The 24,205-nt window shown below is 56.5% G+C and overlaps 1 protein-coding gene across 3 annotated transcripts; it reads left to right on the top strand.

Annotated features, from left to right (window-relative positions):
• Window positions 1-3,148: 3,148 nt before the first annotated feature.
• On the top strand, window positions 3,149-17,058 carry MAG (myelin associated glycoprotein). 3 transcript variants are annotated; one of them, XM_040446144.1, is made up of 12 exons: window positions 3,149-3,262; window positions 5,122-5,181; window positions 5,638-5,706; window positions 5,891-6,259; window positions 7,726-8,022; window positions 8,135-8,392; window positions 9,494-9,754; window positions 13,974-14,261; window positions 14,598-14,694; window positions 15,494-15,593; window positions 15,850-15,888; window positions 16,535-16,646. In XM_040446144.1, the coding sequence occupies exons 3-11, from the start codon at window positions 5,661-5,663 to the stop codon at window positions 15,874-15,876; spliced, it is 1,743 nt and encodes a 580-aa protein (XP_040302078.1). In that variant the 5' UTR covers window positions 3,149-3,262; window positions 5,122-5,181; window positions 5,638-5,660; the 3' UTR covers window positions 15,877-15,888; window positions 16,535-16,646. The 3 variants fall into 3 exon arrangements, with proteins under 3 accessions (XP_040302078.1, XP_040302076.1, XP_040302077.1); XM_040446142.1 differs by lacking the exon at window positions 15,850-15,888 and having other exon boundaries at window positions 16,535-17,058; XM_040446143.1 differs by lacking the exons at window positions 3,149-3,262; window positions 15,850-15,888 and adding an exon at window positions 3,301-3,407 and having other exon boundaries at window positions 16,535-17,058.
• The last annotated feature ends 7,147 nt before the right edge of the window (window positions 17,059-24,205 follow it).

The raw sequence follows: 24,205 nt of genomic DNA, 5'->3' as shown, positions 1-24,205 counted from the left end.
GGGCACGGCAAACAAGTGAGGGGTGGTGGGCTTGTCTCAGAGGAGCACGTGGGAGGCTCTGTGATCTCAGTAAGGACACACGGCACGTGACCCACGTGGGAGAACGCCGTCCACCTCCATGAGGAACTGAGTTCCCTCCCGTTGTTCTTGGGACCATATCCCCCTCACTTTATCCCATTTCCCCACTGATAGAAACAGAGAAGATGCATTTCACTACCTTCCCAGCCTCTAAGAAAACATCAGCGCTAGCATGGTGATAGGGGGCCTTGGCCATTTGGGCCCAATGTTTCGTATCCACGGGGAGGCCCGGGTATCCAAGGGGGGACCGGGAGATGGCTATTGTGCCCAAAGATGGGCCAAACATGGCGAAATCTTCTTTTCGAGAGAAGGTGGCCATGCTTATTTTTATGTGAAACTTCCTGATTTTTTAAATATTGGCAGCTGATGAAAGGGATTTTGTTTTTTGTAAACAACACTCTGTGAGCCCACCTAAACACAGCCAGGGAGCCAGATCGGTCCTGTACACTGCCACCCTCTACCTTCTGCCTTGGAAGCCATGAGAGGCTCGCCCTCTGGGAGTGATTTCCCTGAATGGAGACCGAAGGGTGGGAAGAGGAAGGTGAGGTAGACAGCTTGGTCTCCCATTAGCTGCAGGATCTCTCAGGCGTCTTCTCTCCACGGAAACCCCGCCTCCTCATCTGAAAAAGGAGAAGCGTCTCTAGGCTTCGTTTCATCGGGTGATTTAGCTGCTCACGAGTTATGAGTTGAACTGTGTCCACCCCCCGCCACATTTAATTTTTTTTTAATGTTTATTTATTTTTGAGAGAGAGAGAGAGAGAAACTGAGCGCAAGCATGGGAGGGGCAGAGAGAGAGGGAGGCACAGAATGGGAAGCAGGCTCCAGGTTCTGAGCTGTCAGCACAGAGGCCGACTCGGCTCCAACTCACGAATCACGAGATGATGACCTGAGCCGAAGTCGGACGCTTCACCGACTGAGCCACCCAGGCACCACCCACCCCCACCCCCACATTTAAATGTTGAAGTCCTAAGTCCCAGGATTGTGACCCGATTTGGAAATAGGGTCTCTTTAGAGATAATCAAGTTAAAATGAGGTCAGTAGGGTGAACCCTAATCCAATAGGGCTAGCTAGTGTCCTTATGAAAAGCAGGGATTTGGACACAGAGGCCCGTATACGGGAAGAACGCCATGCGAACATGAAGACCGTCACCTAGGAGCCAAGGAGAGAAGCCTGGAGCGGATCCTTCCCCCCAGCGCCCAGGGTCGAGCCTGCCAACATCTTGACGTCAGACTGCAGCCTCCAGCCCCAGGAGACAATCAATTTCTGTTTTTTGAGCCACCTGGCATGCGGTGCTCTGTCACAGTAGCCTTACCACACCTGCCTGGTTTGGAAGGCTCGGCCGGACCAGAGCGGCGGCTCCCCCTTTAGACACTCTCAGGCTCCCCAGCACCCCACCCTCCTGTGGCCTGGAGACCCAGGACTGCAGATCTCAGCCTAGTGGCCAGGGCTCTCTGTGGAGGCACCTGCCTGTGCATCCTACCCGCCCCATGAGACAGCCTCCGGTGCACGCCTAAAGAGGAGCTGAACCCCCAAACGGCACAGGCACGCGACCCCAACGGGGCTGGTGTTGAGGCTGAAGGCTGTGACATATGAGTAGCCCAGGATCTCAGTGTCCTCCTCCGAAGCCCAGGCACCGGGCCCCTCTCTTCTCCGGGACCCAGGCGTTCAAGCCCCACCCCACTCTCAATGGGCCTTTGTCCCTGTCTGGGAAAGGCACGGGCAGAGTCTGACATCATGAAGCCTGAGGTGGGGGTGGGACTCCCCCTCCCCCTCTATCCGGCTTTCTCTGACTCCACACGCCTGGGTCTGAGGGATTTCCCTGCCCCTCACCCTCCCCACCCTGGCCGAGTTCTCCCTTGGGAGAAAGGACCTCCCCTCTCCCCACAAACTGCTCTGGCCTGAATGAGGACTGAGGATGCGCCAGTGTGACTGAACAGCTCCTGGTCAAACCATCACTACGCTTAATCGCGGCATCACCAGCTCCCTCCGCCCGTCCCTCCCCGTACAAGCACCTTGCAGAGGTCATGACCAAAGAGGAGGATCGCTGTGGAATCCGGAATCGGCACACAGAGGGTCCTCACCCAGCTCATAGAGTAAACAGAGCCCCCGATAAGCCCCTCTGTGCACCAGGTGCTGTTCTATGGGACAGAGGATGAACTAGACAGTCTGACAGGTAGAAACCCTGCCCTCTGGGAGCTCCTGTGCCGGCGGGGAAGGAGCACACCCAGAGCGCGGCAGGCAAGTGTGCGGAGGGCTCTGGAAGGACAGGGCAGCGTTTGAATGGAGGGGCCTGGCTTGGTGAGACGGGCAGGGCAGGCTTCCAGAGGAAGTGGTGTCCGAGCTGGGAGCCAACAGAGTGCATAGGCTGCGGCCAGTGGCAGAGTGGGGAGCGGGATGGGGTAGGGAGACCTGTCCGGGAGGAAGGAACAGGTAAGTGCAAAGGTCTCCAGGCAGAAGGTGCCCCTGGGTATTTGAGCAACACATTCGTGCACCCGCTCTGTGGTTAGGAAGCTTAACTCTGTGCCAGGAGCCATTCTACAAACAGGACAGACGGAATAAGCAGGCAAAGCCCTCGTCGTTCTGGAGGCCAAGTTCTCACGAGAGGAGACAGTCAAACCATACGGTCACTTGTGATAGCAAGAAGAGCCTGGAAGATAGACCAGGATGTGGGCACCCAACCTGACCCTGGGAAGTGATTCAAGAGAGAGTGGAGGTGACACTGAAGCCAAGAGCGGGCAGGTCCCACCTGCTCCTGCTCACACCCTCTGTGGCCTCTTGGGACTGAGGTTATACCTGTTCTTGCCACTGACGTTCCCTAGACACTGAGGACAAGGCCTCCTGTTAGCCTGAGACTTCCAGGGATATCAGAAGGCCCTCTCAGGGACCCAGAACCAGGGTGATGGAGGAGGGGGGACAAGTGAGGCCGCTTCCCCCCCCGCCCCGTCCCCTCCAGGAAGGAGCTAGTAGAACCCAGGCGTCAGGCTGCCCAGTTCCAGCGGTGGTGACAAGGGCCCCTTTGTGCCCCCCTCCCTCGGGGGCAAGGAGGAGCTGGGCCCTGGAGGCAGGCGGCCCCTGGCACCCGGGGGGAGGGGACGGGCTGGCAAGTGGGGGCCCGGACCCTGGGAGGCCAGGGGACTGTGAGCTGGGCCGGTGGAGCAGAGGGCGCAGAAGCAAGAGCATCCAAGTGAGTACCGCCGCCAAGAGGGGCCAGCGATGAGGTGGAGGGCAGAGGACCGGGACTGAGGGGGCGGCGAGGGGCACCCAGAAGCACGCGCCAAGGCCAGGTGCTCCGGGCCATGGATGGTCACCGGCAACTGCCACCAGTTTAGGTTGGAGCAGGGTGCGGGTCAGAACTGCTTTGGGGAGGGGCTGGGACCGCAGCAGGGACAGTGACCGGCCTTAGGGAAGAAACCAGAGAGAAAGAACAAAGGGCCCCCTCAGCATCCCCACGGTGGAAGTTGTGCAGGAACGGCCGCCCGAGGGCTCCTAAGGTGCGGTGGGAGTGTCTGGGGCTGGATGAGGAACAGAAGGATGGGCAGATCAGACACCTGCATCCTGCTGTCTGTGAGGGCGTGAGGGCGGTGGGCCGTGAGCGAGCAAGTTCTAGCACCCGGCACCTGACAGGTGCGTGTGTGTGTGTGTGTGTGTGCACGTGCACGCACACACACGCTGCCCCTGGGTCCGCCTGGATCTGCATCAGCGTTCCTCAGCCTTGTTTTCGTTACACCCCACTAAGGAAAAATTGTAGACCTGGTTTTCCTAATCCCACTCCCACCAAGCAGATACACCCTATGCATGTTTATGCACCGCGGCCCTTTCGAGACTCACACTGCATTGGAACCTCTAAGACTTTTCTGGCCCACCCCCCAGGAACCAAGTTTTACCCCCCCGTGAAAAACAGGTGGCCTACAAGCTTGTTTCACAAGTCGGCCCGGGTCCTGGGGCTGGGCCTCACCTGTGTCTATCTCCTGTGCCTTCCTGTCGCATGTGCAACGGTGGCATCGGCCACGTGGCCATCAGCGCGCGTCTGGGCGGGTCTGTCCTCAGCCACACCTCATCGTGTGCGCAGGTCTGTGGGTCTTTGTGAGCCTGGCCCGCAGGCGGGTCCACGCGCGTGCCTGAACGCCGTGCCCACGCCAGCCCAGGTGGACACGTGCCGCGGACACGAGGCGGGGCAATGCAGCATGTTCTGTGACTGTGTGTGTGCCGGCACGTTCTGCGGGCGCGGGGGTCTCGGTGCCTGTCTGCGGGTGCAGGGCCCTCACCGGGGTGCGCCCGAGTCCCCGCTGTGTGAGCCTGCTCCTTCTGGTCGGGTCTGGATCTGTCACTTTTCATACCGGCCTTTGCATGTGTCTGACTGTGCATGCGTCTGTGTCCGTGGGAAGAAGGGCGGCGGAGGCCGGGAAAGGCAGCCACTTGGAAACCTTGGCTTCGACCCTGAGGCAACCCACAGAGCTGCCGGGTGCCAGGGACTCACTGACTCCCAACCCCTGGTCCCGCCTGGTCCCGCTCAGAGCCCAGCCAGGAGTGCCGGACTCTTCTCCCATCCCACCTACCCGAGAAGCCCCCCGGGATGAGGCACCCTCACCCTGAGCGAACAGGGCTCTTTTGTAACCGGTCCTGGCCTCTGTTGAGGGTGGGGGACACCAGGGGCCGTCTGTGGGGTGGGAGAGGGCGGCAGGAATTCCCGCGGCATGCCGGGAATGCTGATGCCGTGAAACCCAGTCATTGATGGGCCAGGTCCCTGCCTGCCACCCCCAGGCCTCAGCCGTGGGACATCTGCTCCCTCACCCTACTCACCACCCTGCCTGCCTCCCCCCCCCCCCACCCCGATGCTCTGCCGCTCCCCCTTTCCTCCCCAGAGTTCTTTGCCATCACAGCTTGGGGTGGGCCGTGGCCACAGAGTAGCTGCCGGGCCGTGTGGGAGGGTCCCAAGCATCCACAGGCCGCAGAGCCCACACGGGCAGCCTTACGGCGGGTCGCCACTCAGAGCGGACCCTGAAAGAGGGCGGCAGGGGGACACTTGTCTGACTCTCGTTCCAGGTTGGCTGGCTGACCGCTTCAAGTGAGACCCGAAGACATTCCCAACTCAGGGAGACGGAGGTGAGGGGCGGGGTTCCAACTTCTCTTTCCCCCTGGCTTCCCCCGCTTCCCGCTGCTGGCCCAGCCCTGGCTCTGTCCTTACTTTCTCGAGGTGCCCAGGGGTATGAGGACAAGGAGGCTAATTATCAGGGCGGTTCGGTGGTGAAGTCTGCAGACCCAGAGCTAGGCAGACAGGGCTTGAATCCTAACTCTGCCACCTGCGGGCCGTGTGGCCTTGGGCAGGTTACTTAACCTCTCTGGACCTCAGTATAAAGTGTGGGTTATAACTGCACCTACCTCAAAGAGATCACATGGATTAATATCACGGAGTAAAGCGCTGAAGCCTCGTACGCGGTCAATGCCATAGAAATGTTTGCAACTACAGACCATAATAATACCAGCAGCAGCTAACATCTGAACAGGCCCCTTCCTGAAGCCTTAATAGAAGCAACCCTCACCACCACCTCCCCTTTCCAGCTGTTGCTCGCTTGCTGTACAAAATGATATTCCTCACGACACTGCCTCTGTTTTGGATTATGATTTCAGGTACGAGGTAGGGGTGCTGGGGGTCCTGGGGCCCTGAGCAGGCTGGGGCTGTCTCTGTGGGCCCCTGGAGCCCTCAGGGCGGTGGAAGGCGACGGGAGCGGGGGCCGGGGCGGGGGGGGGGGGGGGGGGGGGGGGTGGCAGGGAGGACGTGTCCCTCCGCCTCAGTGGTCCCGCTTGCCTGCAGCCTCCCGAGGGGGTCACTGGGGTGCCTGGATGCCCTCGTCCATCTCTGCCTTCGAGGGCACGTGCGTCTCCATCCCCTGCCGCTTCGACTTCCCCGACGAGCTGCGGCCGGCGGTCGTGCATGGCGTCTGGTACTTCAACAGCCCCTACCCGAAAAACTACCCCCCCGTGGTCTTCAAGTCTCGAACCCAAGTCGTGCACGAGAGCTTCCAGGGCCGCAGCCGCCTCCTGGGGGACCTGGGCATGCGCAACTGCACCCTGCTGCTCAGCAGCCTCAGCCCGGAGCTGGGCGGCAAGTACTACTTCCGCGGGGACCTCGGGGGCTACAACCAGTACACCTTCTCTGAGCACAGTGTTCTGGACATCATCAGTGAGTCCCCAGAGGGTGCGCGGGTGCTGCGGGCTGGGGCGGTGCACAAAGTCTTCCCCGGGACCTCTCCGGGGAGGTCCGGGCTGGCAGGTCCAGGGACTTCTCGGTCTGGCTGGGGGGAGGGGTGCAAACCCCAACGCCCACACGGACCAGGCGGACGACAGCAGGCTAAGGCCCCGGATAGTCTTATTGCCCTCAGAGGAATATGAGCGCTCTTCCTCTTCTAGAAACAACTCGGAGAAAAGCAGCGGGGCCCAGGGGTTCGGGGTGAGGCCTCTGGATGGATCCCTGTGTCAGCTGGGTGACTGGGGGCAAATTACTTAACTTCTCTGGGCTGTGCTTTCCTCTTCTGTAAGACGGGGATGGGAACAGCACTTAGAGCTCAACGAGTGAAGAGTTACCAGTGCTCAGAGCAGCGCCTGGCACAGGGGACCCTGGTCTGGGTAGCTGGTGATCCGGGAGAATGCACAGATACCGCTCCCAGACGATCTGAATTTTTAAGAGAAACCAGAACTGTGTGTTTTTTTCCGTGTAATCTCCCAATTCCTAAACATTGGCTGCTGATTCAGATTTTTTTTTGTTTAATCCTAAATTTAGGCCAAATAAAATGCAGTTCTGGGCCAGATTTGGCAATCAGAGTAGGGCACGCTGCCTAATGTCTGAGAGGCCCTGTAGCATGGAGCCCTTAGATTCGGATTTCCCATCAGCACGGAGCTAAATGAGCCAGATCACAGCCGTGATGCAGAAAGAGACCCCACTGGCACAGCCAGGCACGGACACACACACGGAAAATAAACCAAAGAAAACACAGGAAAGGAGAGAAGCGTTTTTTTTTTGTTTTTTTTTTTTTTAATGTTTATTGTTTATTTTTGAGAGAGAGACAGAGTGTGAGTGGGAGAGGGTCAGAGAGAGGGAGACAGAATCCCAAGCAGGCTCCAGGCTCTGAGCTGTCAACACAGAGCCCGATGCAGGGCTGGAACCCACGAACTGTGAGATCGTGACCTGAGCTGAAGTCAGATGCTTAACGGACCGAGCCACCCAGAGAGAAGTTTCTCAGGGGATATAAAGTCATAGCCAGAGCACAGATTATGAAGCCAGAGTGACAGGGTTTGAAGTTCAGTTTTACTCCACACTAGCTGTGGTCTCGGTAGAATTCCTCACCTCAAAAATGAGCAAACTAATATTACCCACTTAACTAGCATGGCTGGGAGGACTGGCAAGTCAAACTGGTGTCATGTATGCAGGGCATTATAGCATTACTTTCATTATTGCACACCTGTGGTTGACTGTGGAGGACCCTCTGGGCGACAGGTGGGGAGAGGGTCGTAGGGAATTCTGTTTCCAAGGATGGGGAGGCAACCAGGTACCGAGAATGAAGTAGGACAAGGTAGAGGTGGCCCGTGGCCCCATGCTGCTTCCTCAGCCCTCCCTCCTCCCCCGGCCCCCGCCACCCCTGTCTCATCTAGACACCCCCAACATCGTGGTCCCCCCGGAGGTGGTGGCAGGCACGGAAGTCGAGGTCAGCTGCATGGTGCCTGACAACTGCCCAGAGCTGCGCCCGGAGCTGAGCTGGCTGGGCCACGAAGGGCTGGGGGAGCCCACCGTGCTGGGTCGGCTGCGCGAGGACGAGGGCACGTGGGTGCAGGTGTCGCTGCTACACTTCGTGCCCACTAGGGAGGCCAACGGCCACCGGCTGGGCTGCCAGGCCTCCTTCCCCAACACCACTCTGCAGTTCGAGGGCTACGCCAGCCTGGACGTCAAGTGTGAGCCTGGGGGCGGGGCGGGGGTGGGGGAGGTGGGGGGGGCGGTGGTCAGGACCGGGGGCGGGGTCTGCGGCCCTAGCCCCCTGACCCCACACCGTGTCCCCGGCCTCAGACCCCCCGGTGATCGTGGAGATGAATGCCTCGGTGGAGGCCATCGAGGGCTCGCATGTCAGTCTGCTCTGTGGGGCTGACAGCAACCCGCTGCCGCTGCTGACGTGGATGCGGGACGGCACGGTGCTCCGGGAGGCCGTGGCCGAGAGCCTGTTCCTGGATCTGGAAGAGGTGACCCCCGCGGAGGACGGCGTCTACGCCTGCCTGGCAGAGAACGCCTATGGCCAGGAGAACCGCACCGTGGGGCTCAGCGTCATGTGTGAGTCTCCTGCACGCGCCAGCACCGGCCCCGGGGCAGAGAGGTTAGGGGTGCAGGGCCGCTGGAGTCGGGCCCGGCCCCCTCCAGGCCATAAACAAGGTGGAGGTGGAGACGGAGAGGAGGGCGTCAGGTCGAGGCGTTCCCGCCTGCTTCCCAAAGTATCTGGCGAACACCTACTGTGACCACTCTCTTCCCTGGGACAAGGTGGGGGGCAGATGGAGCCCCGCCCCCCCGGGGAAGCCTGTTAAACTCGGCTTCCTGCCCACAGCCTTGGCTGCTCTGGGAGTAGATCTTGGTCCTGGAAATCTGCATTTCAAGATGAGCCCCGTTGCAGTTCTAGTGGGAGGGATGAGGGGACCCCGGACCTCACCCAGCCCCTTGCCTACACCGTGTGTATTGTGGAGTCCATGGGGAGGGGCTGGTCAGATGAGGTTCTTTGTTAGGAACCACGGAGAGGTCATTCATTCATTCACAAATATTTATTGAGGCAAAATGCCCAGGGCTGTGGATAATAATAATGACAGCTACAGCCAAGATTTACTCAGAGTGCTTTACACAAATACTCTGCCCCCAGGCATCCCCACGGCTGGCTCTGACCCACCTCTTCTAGACCCAGGGAGGCCCTCCCTCACCATCCCAGTTAAAACTGTAACTCCCTGATTTCCCATTACATTAATTTTTCTCCAAAGCAGTTATCCCCATCTTGCCTCCTGTATGTTTATTTACTTACATAGGGTCTACTCACGTGGTTGGAAATCTTCATTTTCCCTTGTTCAGGTTACAGGAGTGCCTGCCACTTGGGTTCCCAGTGGCTCCTGTGAGCTTGGGACTCTGATTAAGCTCCTTTTCCAGAGGCTTGGAGACGTTAGGAGATGGGTCCACTCACAGCTGGGAAGGGGCAGAGCTGAGGTTCAAACACAAGTACTCTGGCTGCAGAGCCCGTGTTGATGTAAACAGGATAAACCAGGACAGGGGTCACCCGAGCCACCCTGAGCTGGTGCGCTCAGGTCAGGGTGGATGGGGTCACGTTGGGGCTGGGAGTTGGCTGGCAGAAGAGGCACCCTTGGCTTCTGACCATCGGCCCCCTGTCCTGCCCCCCAGATGCACCCCGGAAGCCGATGGTGAACGGGACAATGGTGGCCGTGGAGGGGGAGACGGTCTCCATCTTGTGCTCCACACAGAGCAACCCGGATCCTATTCTCACCATCTTCAAGGAGAAGCAGATTCTGGCCACGGTCATCTACGAGAGCGAGCTGCAGCTGGAACTACCTGCCGTCACGCCTGAGGATGACGGGGAGTACTGGTGTGTGGCTGAGAACCAGTACGGCCAGAGGGCCACCACCTTCAACCTATCCGTGGAGTGTGAGTACCCGCCCCCCCACTTCCCCTGCTGACTTGATCTTGACTTCCGGCTGGACTTGACCTCCTTCACCTTCCCTGCCTTGGTGGATGGTTCGGTGGGGGTACCTGGATTACTGGAAAGCATCCGTGCCTCCCAACCCGGGGTCAGCTTTGCACCAGCAGGTGAGAATGGGGAAGGTAGGGAAGCCGAATCCACAGCAAGAAATTAAAAGTCCCCCCTGAGAGTACTGTGTTCTCACATCCTGGGGCGTGCTTGTCACCAAAGAGATTTCTGGATCGTGTGGCCTTTTGCGTTCAACAGTAATCACGACCTCTGACCCCTGTGTTGCATTGCTGGGTACCAGGCGTTGCTGGAAGCTCTGTACAGGGATCCGCTCGTTTCGTCCACATGACATTCCCATGAGGGAGGTTCTAGTCCTGTCTCCAGTTTCCGGAGAAGCAAACTGAAGCCCAGAGAGGTTATGCCACTTCCCCAAAGTCACACAGCCAGAAAACGGTTCAAATCCAGGCAGACTGGCTCCACTTTTCCGTACTGCCACAGTTGACTTCATCCTCTGTTATTACATCAGAATACATTGATCAGACAGTTGTGCTGTGCAAAGGGCGGTGTGGCTCTGTGGGATGTGGGGGAGGGGACCAAGTGGGCACCAAGCTTTATTATCAGATACAGTGTAGCCAGAGAGGTGGGGTGGATGCACATAGAAAGCTAACTGTCTTCGAAATGGAACTCCTCATTCCACTGGCAAGCAGCACCTCTCCCGACATCACCACCAACAGCCCCACCCCCACCCTGGCACGGGGCCGCCGTTCAGGGCCGCGGCTCCCAAGTCAACGTTTCCGCTCCCTCTCCTGCCGCGACTACCTCTGGAGTGTCATCTCCATATTTCCATCTGCTTCGTTTTTAGCTCCGGCCTGGCCCTCCGACACTAGTCTCCAGACTTTTCCGCTCCTGGCCTCCGTGACTCCCCCTACCGTGGTCCCCACCACACAGGTTTGCCGGAAGGCACTGAGCACAATCCATACTCAATACCGTGTATGTGGCGATAATCAGTACGTGGTAGATACAGATTATTTCTGGAGGGCCACCTTCTGTGGCAGAGGGGTGGCCACACAGGCTCGGCTGGCCTTTCACCTCTGCGCACATTCTCTGCCCGCAGCGTCCGAGGTGATCGCGCGTTGTGGGGTCCTCTGCTTTCTCCATGCTTGCCCTCCTGGGCCCAGCTTCCTCCTGCTGCTACGCCCCCTTTCCCTGTCACACCCCAAGCCAGCGGATCTTAGGTTTTAGAGGCGGAGAGCCCCCTGAGAATCTGACGGAAGCCGCGGAACGTGCACACCACCCCATCTCACATACGTTTGTAGTCACGGACCCCTGTGCAGTAAGAGTGGCCAGCAGTCATGAACGGTCTGCTCTGGGCAGGATTCTAACTTCCGCGGTGTTACTTTGCTGAGCCTTTGTGGCCACCCTGTGAAGCACGTATGTGCTATCATCATCTCCTCTTTGAGCGAGGAGAAAACCAAGGTCAGAATCCCCCAAGACCATGCAGCTAGGAAGGTTGTGTAGAGCCAGGATCCTTCTGGACTCTCTTCTGCCTCTGCTCTCAAACCCGTGGCGGCTTCGCGTCCCCACAGCCCTGGGGGCCCAAGGACTTGCTTAATCTGGCTCGTTCTGCTAACAAACACATTGGGAGTGGAAGGCCTTCAATCTGCTGGAGTTGAGAAGCAGCTGTGCCCCCCCCCACCTGCCCCCACCACACCTGCTGAGCCCTTTAGGCTTCCCCGAGGCCCCTTTCTGTTCCCGAAGGCTTTGTCCTGTAGCACCAGGGGTTTCGTGCTCACTGACAACGGCGGGTGCTCCTAGTGAGGGGTGTCCTGGGGTTTCCCGCTGGCCTGCTGATCCCAGGGCCAGCTCGGCGTGGGACACGCAGGTGGTGCTCGCCTCCCCTGAGTGTTTGTGGGCGGGGACCAGTCTGAGCCGTCGGCACACATTGACCTATTTTGGTGTCACAACAACACGTGATGGTGAGGGACTGTTCCTCACCCCGGTTTAACAGAAGGAGACTGAAGTGTGAGCTGGTCGGCATCCCAGCTCTGTCCCCACCTTGCTGCATGGTCCCGGCCAAGGGACTCCACCTTTGCTGCGCCCCTCCGCTGAAAACTGGGTATGAGGGCAGTAGCTGAGCCTAGAGAAGGTTGTGAAGACTGTGGAGGTTAGTGAGCCCCCCACAGTGCCTCGCCTGACGTGTCCTATGTGCTCCGGAAGGCCGAGGCATCGCTTCCGGCTAATCTCTCCCTCGGACTCCGGGCTGGATGCCCGCCCGGCCTTTCCTGCCGCCGAGGCTTTGCTCATACGCTCCCTCTGCCGGGATGGTTCTGTTGATCTCCTCCTAAATCCTCGGGAGCATCACGCTTGTGAGCCCGCCTTCAGAGTTCACGTAGCTCCTTTCGAGTAAGGACCAATACTCCTGTTTGCACAGATGAAAACTCCATCCTGGAGACCCAGGGAGGCTGAATGGCCTGATCAGGGCAGAGCTGGGCTTCCAGCTGGGCTTCCAGAACTCCCCGCTCTTTGTGGAACTTGGGGTCTGCGTAAGGTCAGTCAGGGTTTCCTAGGCGTCCCGGGCTGCCCGCAAAGCTGCGGAGACACTGAGCACGTACGGGCAGAGTGGCGGCAGGCTGTCGTTGAGCACAGCGGCGCAGTCGTGCATGAAAAGTTTTTTTAAAAAATGTGATAGTTCAGGTTTGTCATTGTTAATGTACCCTGTGGTGTATTAACTCGTTAACACTATGGCAAGCACAGTGCCTGTCTGCCTGGGCAAAATTTGGGCCATACGTGTTTAATTTACTAGATTTAGATGCATGAACGCATTGAGGTTCCAGCTGGAATCATCTCTAGTTTGAATCCGGTCACATGACACCTGGTCCATCACTGTGACTTGCTTTTTTTTTTTTTTTTTTCCTGGAAATTGAAAATAAGTGGGGGAATTGATGGCCTGAGAGTCTTTTGCCCACGTGTAAGTGGGTTTTGGTCGGGACTGAGACCCAGAGCTCAGTCTAGAGTGAGCGGACTCTAGTGCTGGATTCTTCAGGAGGGAAAAAGAACTTGGCAACATTCAGGGGCGCCTGGGTGGCTCAGTCAGTTAAGCATCCGACTTCGGCTCAGGTCATGGTCTCACGGTTTGTGAGTTCAAGCCCCGTGTCGGGCTCTGGGCTGTCAATGCAGAGCCTGCTTCAGATCCTCTGTCTCCCTCTCTCTACTCCTCCTCCAGCCTCTCTCTCTTTGTCTCTCAAAAATAAATAAACATAAAAAAATAAAATAAAAAGCAACATTCAAGTTAACTAACTTGGATTTAAATTTTAAAAAAGCAACATTTGAGATCCTATTATAAGATCATATTTTGGAAAATGAAAGAAACAACAAAAAAACCGGAGCAGTCCCAGTTTTGTAATACAAATGGCAGCAAAGAGAGGCTCAACACAATGATCTTGGGGGGAGGATGGGGGCCGGTGCCAGTGGCAGTGGGGGCCCCCCAAGGGAGGGACGGTCAGGACGCAAGGGGGTTCTAGCGATCAGCAGGGGCATCTATAGTTCCTGCCAGTGTTCACAGAGCTCGGCTGCGTGAAAGGCGCGGTCTAAGTGTGGGGACAGAGTGGAGGCCGAGCGAGAGCCTGTCCTGATGGAAGTAAGAGACCAGCCAAATTGATCATCCAACATGGGTAGGGATAAGTGCCGGGGAGCAGACCCAAACTTGCCGGCAATGCATAGTCAGGGAAGCGAGGTGCGGTTTCCGTGAGTGGTAGGAGAGAGAGGCGTCATCTGAGCAGAGCAGGGGACTGAGTTCAGCCGATGTCAGGGAAGTGTTCCAGGCTGAGGGGGAAACGCAAAGACCCTGAGGTGGGAAAAAGCTCCATGAACTTTAAAAAACAGCGAGGAGGCCGGTGCAACTGGGAAGGAGCCATGGCAAGAGAAGATTAGTGCGGCTGGGTCCTGCGGGGGCCTTGCAAGACCAGGAAATGAATTTGGATGTCACTGTAAGTGACATGGGGGAGGGGGGTTCATCACGATCTCATTTGTGTTTTGCAAGGTGAACGAAGAGAGGGTGCAAGAGGTTCTGCAAAGGGGGAAATACAGCTCATCTCTGACGCGGCCGCCGCTATCCTTGGCCCTCAGCCTCAGGGGGGCCTCTGGTCCCCTGAGTCCTGGTCTTTCTTGCCCCCGCAGTCGCCCCTGTGATCCTGCTGGAGTCCCACTGTGCAGCGGCCCGGGACACAGTGCAGTGCCTGTGCGTGGTGAAATCCAACCCCGAGCCGTCCGTGGCCTTCGAGCTGCCCTCACGCAACGTGACCGTGAACGAGACCGAGCGAGAGTTCGTGTACTCGGAGCGCAGCGGCCTCCTGCTCACCAGCATCCTCACGCTGCGGGGACAGGCCCAGGCCCCGCCCCGGGTCATCTGCACCTCCCGCAACCTCTACGGCACCAAGAGCCTGGAGCTGCCCTTCCAGGGAGCCCGTGAGTGGTGCGGGCCGGGGCCGGGAGCCACGGGGGTGGAGGGGGCTCCTCTTGGATCCACACTGCCCTCCCCAAGGCCGACCGAGCACGCGGCTTGATCAGGTGGTAAGGGTGCCCTTCCCTGGTGATACGGAGGGCTGTCCTGAGTCTGCCTGTGCTCTCCCGGGTCCGCTCCTGGGCCCTCCGGCAGCTAAGCCCTCCAGGCCAGTCAGGGCGAGGACACCCCAGCTGTGTAAATATTTTCACTATCACCTCTGCCCCAGCCTGGCTCCTAAGAACCCGGGTGTCCTCACTACCACCAGCAACCCTGAGGGGGCCTGGGTCTTCTGTCCTCAGACCGCCTGATGTGGGCCAAGATCGGCCCCGTGGGAGCCGTGGTCGCCTTTGCCATCCTAATTGCCATCGTCTGCTACATCACCCAGACGCGGAGAAAGTGAGTGGCCTGCCGGGGCTCATCTGGGCGTGGGGAGTCTTCCCGGGCTAGGGAGGCGGGGAGGTCAGTTAGAGGCTGCGGCGGGTGGGGGGGGGGGGGGGCGGGGGAGGCCTCCCTGTCTGTGTGTGGGAGGGCAGTTCTGCTCTGAGAATGTTCCGAAGGATGGAGGAGAGAGACTCCCGCCAACACGAGCCACCACCATTCAGGGCGCGCCGGTGCCTGGGAGGGCACTTTCCCCTGATGGGTCCCTGTCCCCTGCGTTCTCTGCTGTGGCCTCCTGCCCTCTAAGAGCCCTCCTCCTGAGCAGGCCGCAGCGTGATGGGGGAATGCCAGCTGCCCCTGGCTCGCAACCATGGGGTCGGCCCCAGGTGGTTCCAGGGCCCTGGTGATCCCACACCTCATTTCTGGCAACAGAAACACTCCCGGCCCCAAACCACGCCCCCCTGCCACAACGGTGCTGTTTCTCTGCCTTGTGGCACACGCACGTCAGCTCCCCTGAGAGCGGACTAATCTTTCTGCACCACATCCTGGCAGCAAGAGGGTGTGACGGGGCCAGGGAAGAACCCCTAGAAGCCAGACCGGGGTCCTGAAAAGTGGCAGGGACCAGGTGGAGGGATGGGCAGTGGGGGACAGGAAGAGGCTGGTCATTCTGAAGAGGCCGTCTGCCCCATCTTAGAGAGAAGGCTGGAAACCACTCTGGGGTCCCTTGAGTGAAACTCCTAAGGTGGATGGGGTGCAGAAATGGAAGGGAGAGGGAGGCCTGGGACTCCCCCTGGGGCTGACATGTCCTGCCCTGCAGAAAGAACGTGACAGAGAGCCCCAGCTTCTCGGCAGGGGACAACCCCCCGGTCCTGTTCAGCAGCGACTTCCGCATCTCTGGGGCGCCAGAGAAGTATGAGGTGAGGGCCTGTGGCTCCAGCTTAGCTGGAGTACCTGGGTGCCAGGGACACGGAGGGTCTGGGAGAGCCTGGGGGGCCAAGGGGCAGCAGGGAGGCTGGCCCCTCAGAAGGGGCAGGGAGGAAGTGCGGAGGGCTGGCTGCACCTGGGCTGGGCAGGGCGCTCGGGCTGAGGCCGTGAAGGGGGCCGAGGGGCTCCGCTGAGGGCAGCCCCCATCCTCCCCACCCGGGTCTGTGACTGCATTTCCTTCTCCAATAGTCCAGAGAGGTCTCTACCCTGGAATGAGCGCCCCAGGAGGTAGGTTCCGGGGGCCTCAGTGTGCCCGCCTCTGGGCCCTTGTCGGGCCGTGGGGTTGGCGTGCATGTGTGTGCGTTCTCGTCAGGCATCCAGGACGGCTCCTGGTCAAGTCCGGCCCTGCCCGGCACTCCTGGCCTTGTCTATTCTGTCCTGTTGCTGCTCCCTTCTGTCTGTGGCCGCTGTCCCCTGTCTGTGTCCAACGGGTGGGGGCGGGGATGGGGCACATGACAGGGAAGCCGAAGTCACACCTGCAGGATCTCGCAGACTGCAGAGGGGAGCCTCACCAGACCCAAACATAGGGGAAGGACGCACTGAGCCAGGCATTTGCAAATATTTGGAAAGGTGGGATCCCGACCAGGTGGCTTTAATCTGGGAAGATGTTATGGGTTGACTTGCATGCCCCTCAAATCCCTACGTTGAAGAGGGCTTCCCGGAGACATTGAATTTGTAGGTGACTTTCGGGCTCAGCAAGGAGGAGGTGGTTGTGCGTCGGGGCACCCGTGGGGGCGAAGGCCCCAGGGTGGGACGAGAAAGGAGGTTCACGTGGGGCTTTGGGACTCAACTCTGGGGCCGTGCAGGCGCAAGTAACCGCAGCCTCTGGAAAAGGTGGAACGAGGGCCTCCTAACGGGCTGGTTCTGTTCCTAGAGCGAGAGGCGACTGGGATCTGAGAGGAGGCTGCTGGGCCTTCGGGGGGAACCCCCAGAGCTGGACCTGAGCTATTCTCACTCGGACCTGGGAAAACGGCCCACCAAGGACAGCTACACCCTGACGGAGGAGCTGGCCGAGTATGCTGAAATCCGTGTCAAGTGAGGGGGTGGGGGCAGCCCGTGTGGCCACCCCTCCCTCGGGACCCTCACCGGCCCCTACTGGCTATGGGCTCCCTTGCTCCCCAGAGCGGTGAGGGCTGGGGCAGGAAAGGGATGGGGCAGGTGACGGTGAGGTCCTGGGGGCCCGGCCTCCCCTCCTTCCCAGCTGCCCCCACCCTGCCAGCACCCACCCCGCACTGTGGCTCCTCTCTAACCTCCTTTAACCTCATCTGTCCAGAGGGGAGCTCCGTCTGTCTGTCCATGTTATTTATTGCTGCCCCCTGCCTGGTCTCCTGCCCCCACACCCGGCCCCAGGGCCTGTACAGAGGGACATGAAATAAATGCCCTGAATCCAAATACCTATCTAGATACTGATGACTCTTTTAAAAATTTCTTTTTAAACTTCATTTATTTATTTTGAGAGAGAGAGACATTGTGAGTGGGGGAGGGGTGGGGGGGGGAGAGAGAGAGAATCCCAAGCAGGCACTGCACTGTCAGCACAGAGCCCCACACGGGGCTCGAACTCACAGAACTGCGATATGGTGCCCTGAACAGAAACCGAGATCTGGACACTTAACCGACTGAGCCACCCGGGCGCCCCGACCCTGATGATTTCTGATCCATCCTAGGCGAGACTACCATCGCCCTCCTTGCCCTCTGCAAGGCCCCGTGTGGCGACGTGGGCCCAGGAATTCTCGCCCTGAGCCCAGGCCAACTGCCCTGAAGCCGCTCCCACTCGGGGCTGGCAGCTGTGAGCTGAGTCTGGCCCCTTCACTCACTCCCATTCCCTCCTGCTCTCTGCTGGGCGGGGTGACCGCAGATCTCACCGTCTCGTAAGCCTGTGTTGGTTTGACTGCCTTCCCCCCACGTTCGTGCCACAGTCTGTAGCTTCAGCCTCTCCCACCTCACTCATTTGGTTCCAGAAACATTAATTAGGCACCAGCTGTGTACCAAGCCCTGTCAAGAAGCTCAGGCTATCGTGGGAAGGGATAGGACAACCCTGTGAAGATAAGAACGCCGCGGCTCCGAGAAGCCAGGTGATTTCCCCAGGGTCCCAGGGCTAGGAAATGGAGTGGCCAGGCCCTGGACTCAGTTCTTCGTTTTCCATAACCCCTGTTGGGAACGTGAAGAGGTTAATCAATCTCCACTTACCTTCCCTAACAAGTAGGACAGTGGCTCTCACAATGGTCCCTGTACCAGCGGCATAAGCGTCCCCTGGGAACCTGTCAGAAAGGCACATTCTCAAGGCCCCTTGTCAGTCTGTAGGAACTAAAAGCTCGGGGGGGGGGGGGGGGGGGGGCGGCCGTCTGTGTTTTGACGAGCCCTCCGGGTGATTCTGAGGCATCGATGTTTGGGAACCTAGGGGAGCCGAGGCACAAAGGTTAAATCACGTCCTTGAGGTCCCCCAGCTGGTGACTGCACAGCCCCAACCTGAGGCCAGAGCCGGGCTCCCGCCACTGTGCGCTCCGCCATCTTGAAGCAACGGGGCTCACGGGACGGAAGGTGCTGAGGGAGCGGGGAGGACAGGGCCGCAATTGGGCCGCGGGCCCTGGGCCGGGCTGGGGCGGGCCCTGCTCTTTGAAGAAGGCAGAGGATACCACAGAGGCCAAAGTCAAGGCTGAGAGGCGGGACTAACCAAACCGTGTTGGGAGGGAAAGTGATGAGGCCGCCTCCGGCTAGGATGGCGAGTCCACTTGCAGGAGCAAGAAGGGGCTGTGGGTGGTCGCGGGGCTGTGAGCAGTGGGGAGGGGACCGACCCCAGGCCTAGCCCGAGCCCCTTCCTCCCGGAGCCCTCTTGGTCCGGTAGAGAGAAGGACGTTGAACAAAGGACCTCACACGTGATGCCGACTGCCGATGACGCCTGCTCCCAAGGGAAGTGCAAGGGGGGCTTTTAGAGCCCGGGACGGAAGTGTGCCTCGGGGTCTCAGGGGTCGGGGGAAGCGTCCCGATGACAGGAAAGTCTCACGGGAACACGGCGTGTGAAGGCCCCCCAAGTGGGAACATATTTGGCAAGGTCCCGGGAGCCGAGAGGAAGGACAGAGAGTGGCGGAGGATGAGGCAGAGAATCGTGGGGACTTCCCAGGAGCCACGGGGGAAGTTCCGAGCAGATCTCCTGCGCAACGCAGGGACCCCACCCTGACGCACCTGTCCTCTGACGACAGACTCTGGCTCCGGCAGGTCTGGGCTGATAGGAAGGCCCCTAAGGACTTCGCCCCGAGGAGCAGAGCAGTGTCAATAATGAGGGACTCCGGTAACCCTGTGCTGCCCAAAGGGCCACCCGAGTGCCATGCTGGGGAGCAATTTCTACATTAATACTGATGTTTCATTCGGCATGGATCGGAACAAAAGGAAAGCGACACGCCAAACTGGTGATTGGGTTGTTTTTTTGTGTTTTGTTTGTTTTTTAACAAAAGCTTAGGATGAGGCTGTTTAAAAAATAGTCAAGTGGGGGTGCCCGGGTAGCTCAATTTAAGCATCCAACTCTTTCTTGATTTTGGTTCAGGTCATAATCTCACAGTTTCGTGAGATCAAGTGCCGCATCAGGCTCTGTGCTGAGGGTGGAGCCTGCTTAAGATTCTCTCTCTCTCTCTCTCTCTCTCTCTCTCTCTCTTTCTCCCCCCCTCTGCTTCTCTCCCCCACTCATGCTGCTCGTTCTCTCTCTCTCTAAAATAACTTAAAACAGTCAAGTGAGGGGCGCCTGGGTGGCACAGTCGGTTAAGCGTCCGACTTCAGCCAGGTCACGATCTCGCGGTCCGTGAGTTCGAGCCCCGCATCGGGCTCTGGTCTGATGGCTCAGAGCCTGGAGCCTGTTTCTGATTCTGTGTCTCCCTCTCTCTCTGCCCCTCCCCCGTTCATGCTCTGTCTCTCTCTGTCCCAAAAATAAATAAACGTTGAAAAAAAAAATTAAAAAAAAAAAAACAAAAAAAAACAGTCAAGTGAATTGATTTAAAGAGATGTATGAAATAAAGGACAGACAGAACAAAAGTCCCGAAGGTCATAGGCAGACCTCTAAAGTTTACGGAAAACGAAGTGATCTGATACAAAGACCGTCTCTTAGGAGGGACTAACATTCAGTGATGACACACAAGGAGGATCGGAATTCGGGATATCACACTCCACCCCTCTCCTAGACTCCCCCCAGAATTCATCTCTTCCATCGACACGTGGTTCCTGAGCACCTGTTATGTGCCTACTAAGCATCTACTGAGCACCTATGCTGGGCTCCAGGGATATCACAGTGACCAAGAAGAAACTCTCTCCGACCTCATGAGGCTGACACTCTGTGGAAGAGACAGATGACAGTCAAACAAGTGCTGGTTGGGGAGTGGGTGTGCTAAGAAGGAAAGTGAGCACGATTGGACAGAATGTGCTGTGTAGGGCTGCCATCTTGGAAAGAGGTCATTTGAGTAGAGAGAAGGAAGTGAGGGGGGGGATTCTGGTCATTTGTGGAGAATGTGGATCCAGGGAAAAGCCAAGATCGGGTGCAAAGGCTCGGGGTGGGAATGTACGTGTTATGTTTAGGAACCAGAAGCAAACCAGCATGCCTGGGGCCCCCCCGCCGGGGGGTGGTGAGCCGGAACAGTTCCCGGCTTCAAGGAAGCCTGATCACAGGCCTTATGGTTAGGACTTGGTCTTTTACTCAGAGTGATCTGGGTTGTCACTGGAGGATTATACACAGAAGCATATTAAGGAGGGGCTGAGGTTTCTAAGACCCCACTGTGGGAACAATGAACCCAGCTGATGGGCAGCTGTGGGCAGAGGGCTCAGGAGGCCAAGAGAGAGGAAGTGGAGACAGTGAGAGGGGACAGGTCAGGACCTCTGTTGTAAAAGGAAATGATGGAGCTTGCTAGTGCTGGAGGAGAGTGGTTCCAGACAGCCTCTTCCTCAGCCGCTGAAAACGGTGGAAGGAACAAGCTCGTGGAGAACACAAGTGTGCCCTACTCCAGCCGCATCAATAGGAAAGGCTGACGGCAGCCCTCCCTTGGGAAATTACAAGCTGAGGAAGAGTCAGAACCTATGACATGGTGACTTAGAGACATGGGGACAGAGGCACAGGATGACGTCCGGCTGGGCCAGCGTAGAGGTGAGCAGGTCTCATGTTGGCAGGGACAGCCACCGCGTGTAGGAAGGAAGACGCCCAGGCACCGGGCCAGGGTCATGACCACAGGCATCTCCTTTTCCTCTTCTGCCAACTCCCAGGTTCCTCCTGGCTGAGAACAACCCATCCCTGGCAGCCCCCAGTCCTATCCTGAGGACAGTGCCTGCGGCAGGCAGCTTGTCATCCTCATCAGTGAAAGGGCTCCAGGCCAGAGCCTCCTTCCCTGGGTTTTCTTCCCCGCCCTCCTCGCTGTCAATTCCAGCCTGTTCCCCGGACAGAAGGAGACAACCTCAGCCTCACAGGCCTCCCGGGCAGGGCAGTAGGCAAGCAGAAGACCCACCCCCAGAGTCTGGTCTGCCTGGAGTAGCTCCCCTGGGGAATGGGAGGAAAAAAATAGTTTGGTCTCAAAGGGTCTCTCTGTCAAGCCCCAACTCCAGGTCACCCGTGGAATGTTGGTCAAGCAGAGCGAGTGACAATATCCATAATAATAACAGCTCACTTTTACAGCACATTCATTTCGTGACAGCCACTGTGTGAAGCACTATACGTGCCTGTGATTTCTCACAGCACACCCATGAGGTCAGTTCTGCCAATATCATCATCTCCTTTAGAAGGGAAACTGAGGGATGTCACAACTGATAATTGACAGCACTTGGATTTGAAACCAGGTCTGTTTACCACATGCTTGTCATAAGGCACTCACACAGCTGAGTCCATCACACGGGTGACCTCACTAAACCTGTGAGGAAGGCGCGATCACTATCCTCATCTTATGGTCCTGGGGAGGGGGCTCCGAGGGGGCACATGGCCAGGTGGGGAGTGGTAGCCCAGGGCTCACGGTAGCACCTAGTTGCCTGGCTCCACTGCTTTCCCAGAGGGGATGTGACCCAAAGTGCTGGCCATCCACCATAAAAGGAGAGGCACATCACCCAATGTCAATTACAGGAAGAATTGTCAATTACAAGCCCCATTGGAAGAATCATCAACAGGAAGGAATCACTGATAAATACAGAAAGTATTTAGAACACTTGGCCACCCAAAATGGAGACTATCTACCTCTTTGGAAGGAAAGTTGGAAAGAAGAGTAAAGGCACCAAAGTCATAGAGTTCTGCTTCCACCCTGGCCTTCTCCATAAGCCTTTGGTCTCCAGAAACCGAGGCACATCCGTGAGTCTACGGCCCAGTTTCCTCCTGTTACAAGACTGTGAGCGATGCCTGGAGTTAGGCCAGCAGAGGTCTCAGGCACTCCTTCTAGGTGGTGATTAGGGATTTAAGTCCCCATTGGGTCCCCTGCCAGAGACCTTTGGGACCCTGTTCCCCAGCTGGAGCCCCCACTGGGATTGCTGGGGACTTTAATTTTTATTCTGAAATAATTATAGAATCACAGGAAGTTGCAAAAATAGAACTTTTTATTTTGAAATAATTATAGATTCACAGGAAGTTGCACAGATAAAACAGAGGTCTTGTGTGCCCATATTTTACACAATTATGGTACAGTATCAAAACCAAGAGTGTGACATTAGTAGAGTGTGTGTATACAGTTCCGAGTCCTTTTATCACATGTCTAGATGTATGTGGCCATCGCTGCAATCAAGATCCAGAATTACTCCCTTACCACAAGGCTTTCCCTTGTAGTCATGCCCACTTCCCTTTGCCCCTGGCAACCAGTAATCTGTTTTCCATCTCTATCATTTTGTCATTTTATTTGGTCTGTTACATAAAAGGAATCATATGGTACATGACCTGTTGAGGTTGAGGTTTCCTTTTTTTCTTAGTACGATGTCCTTCAGAATCATCCAAGCTGTGTGCGTCAATACCTTGTTCTCTGCTATTACTACTCCATGGTATGGATGGATCACAATGGCTATTACAAATAAAGCTGCCATGAACAACTGTGTTAGGGTTTCTGTGTGGACGTAAGTTTTCATTTCTTGGGGATAAACACCTAGGAATGCAATTGCTAAGTCATATGGTGGTGCGTTTTGTTCATTTTTCCAAGAAACTCACCATCTATTTCCCAGAGTGGCTTCACCATTTTACATTCCCACCAGCAATGTGTGAATGATCCAGCTTCACTGTATCATCACCCGCACATGGTATTGTTATTATTTTTTATTTTGGCTGTTCTAATAGGTATGTAGTGATATCTTACCAGGGTCTTGATTTACATTTCACTGATGGCCAGTGATGTTGAACATCTTTTTATGTGCTTATTTGCCATCTGTGAAACGTTTCCCTTCGGTGAAACATCTCTTCATGACTTTTGCCCGTTTTCTAGTTGCCTGTTCGATCCCCTTACTTAAAGTGTATACTTCAGCGGTTTTATGCATATTCACAGAGGTGTGCAACCTTCACCACAATCAATTTTAAAATGTTTTATTTTAAGTAAACTCCACACCACATGTGGGGCTCAAACTCATGACCGCGATATCAAGAGTTGTATGCTCTACCGACTGAGCCAACCAGGCACCCCCAACCACAATCAATATTAGAACATTTCATCAACCCCCAAATAAACCCATGTCTATTAGCTGTCACCCCCCATTTCCTCTCAGCCCTAGGCAATCATTAAATACTTTACGTCTCTCTAGATTTTCCTTTTCTAGACACTCCATATAAATGGAATCATACAACATGTGGTCTTTTGTGATCAGCTTCTTTCACTTAATGTTTCCATCTTCACCCATGTGGTAGCATCTATCAGTACTTTATTTCTTTTTATTGCCAAATATTTCATTGTATGGATATACCATATTTTCTTTATCCATTCATCACTTGATGGACACCTGGGTTGTTCCTACTTTTTGGCTCTGATGAATAATGTCACTATAAATATTTGTGTTCAAATTTCTGGATGGATATGTTTTACTCTTGGGTATACACCAAGGACTAGAAGTGCAGAGAGCTATGGTAATTCTATGTTTAACCTGAGGAACTGTTTTGAGATTGTTTTCCAAAGTGGCTGGACAATTTTATACTCCTACTAGAAATATATAAAAGATTCAGCTACTGCACATCCTTTCTAGCATTTGATATTGCCACTACGTTTAATTTCAGCTAAGAGATGTGTGGTAGTATTACCTCATTGTGATCTTAATTTGCATTTCTCTAAAGGTCAGTGATTGCTGACCATTTTTTATATGATTGTCTTTGGTGAAATGTCTCCTCATGTCTTTTGCCCGTTGTGAAAATTAATAGAAGGAAGCCTCACTAAAATGGAGCAGGCTAGAAAGGGGAGCCATACCACTCAATGCCAATTACAGGAAGAACTGTCAATTACAGACCCCAAAAGAAGAATCATCAACAGGAAAGAATCCTCAATTATAGGGCCCAACAGGGGAAAGAAGCACATTGCATCTCCTGCAAGAAATCAATCACCCCTGCAACTCAGCCAGTGAGAAACTGTCATCA

Source organism: Herpailurus yagouaroundi, unplaced genomic scaffold (assembly GCF_014898765.1).
Source record: "Herpailurus yagouaroundi ecotype Mexico unplaced genomic scaffold, PumYag 194, whole genome shotgun sequence".
Taxonomy (NCBI): domain Eukaryota; kingdom Metazoa; phylum Chordata; class Mammalia; order Carnivora; family Felidae; genus Herpailurus; species Herpailurus yagouaroundi.
The sequence above is the reverse complement of the archived record's forward strand: the minus strand, read 5'-3'. Positions and strand labels throughout refer to the sequence as shown.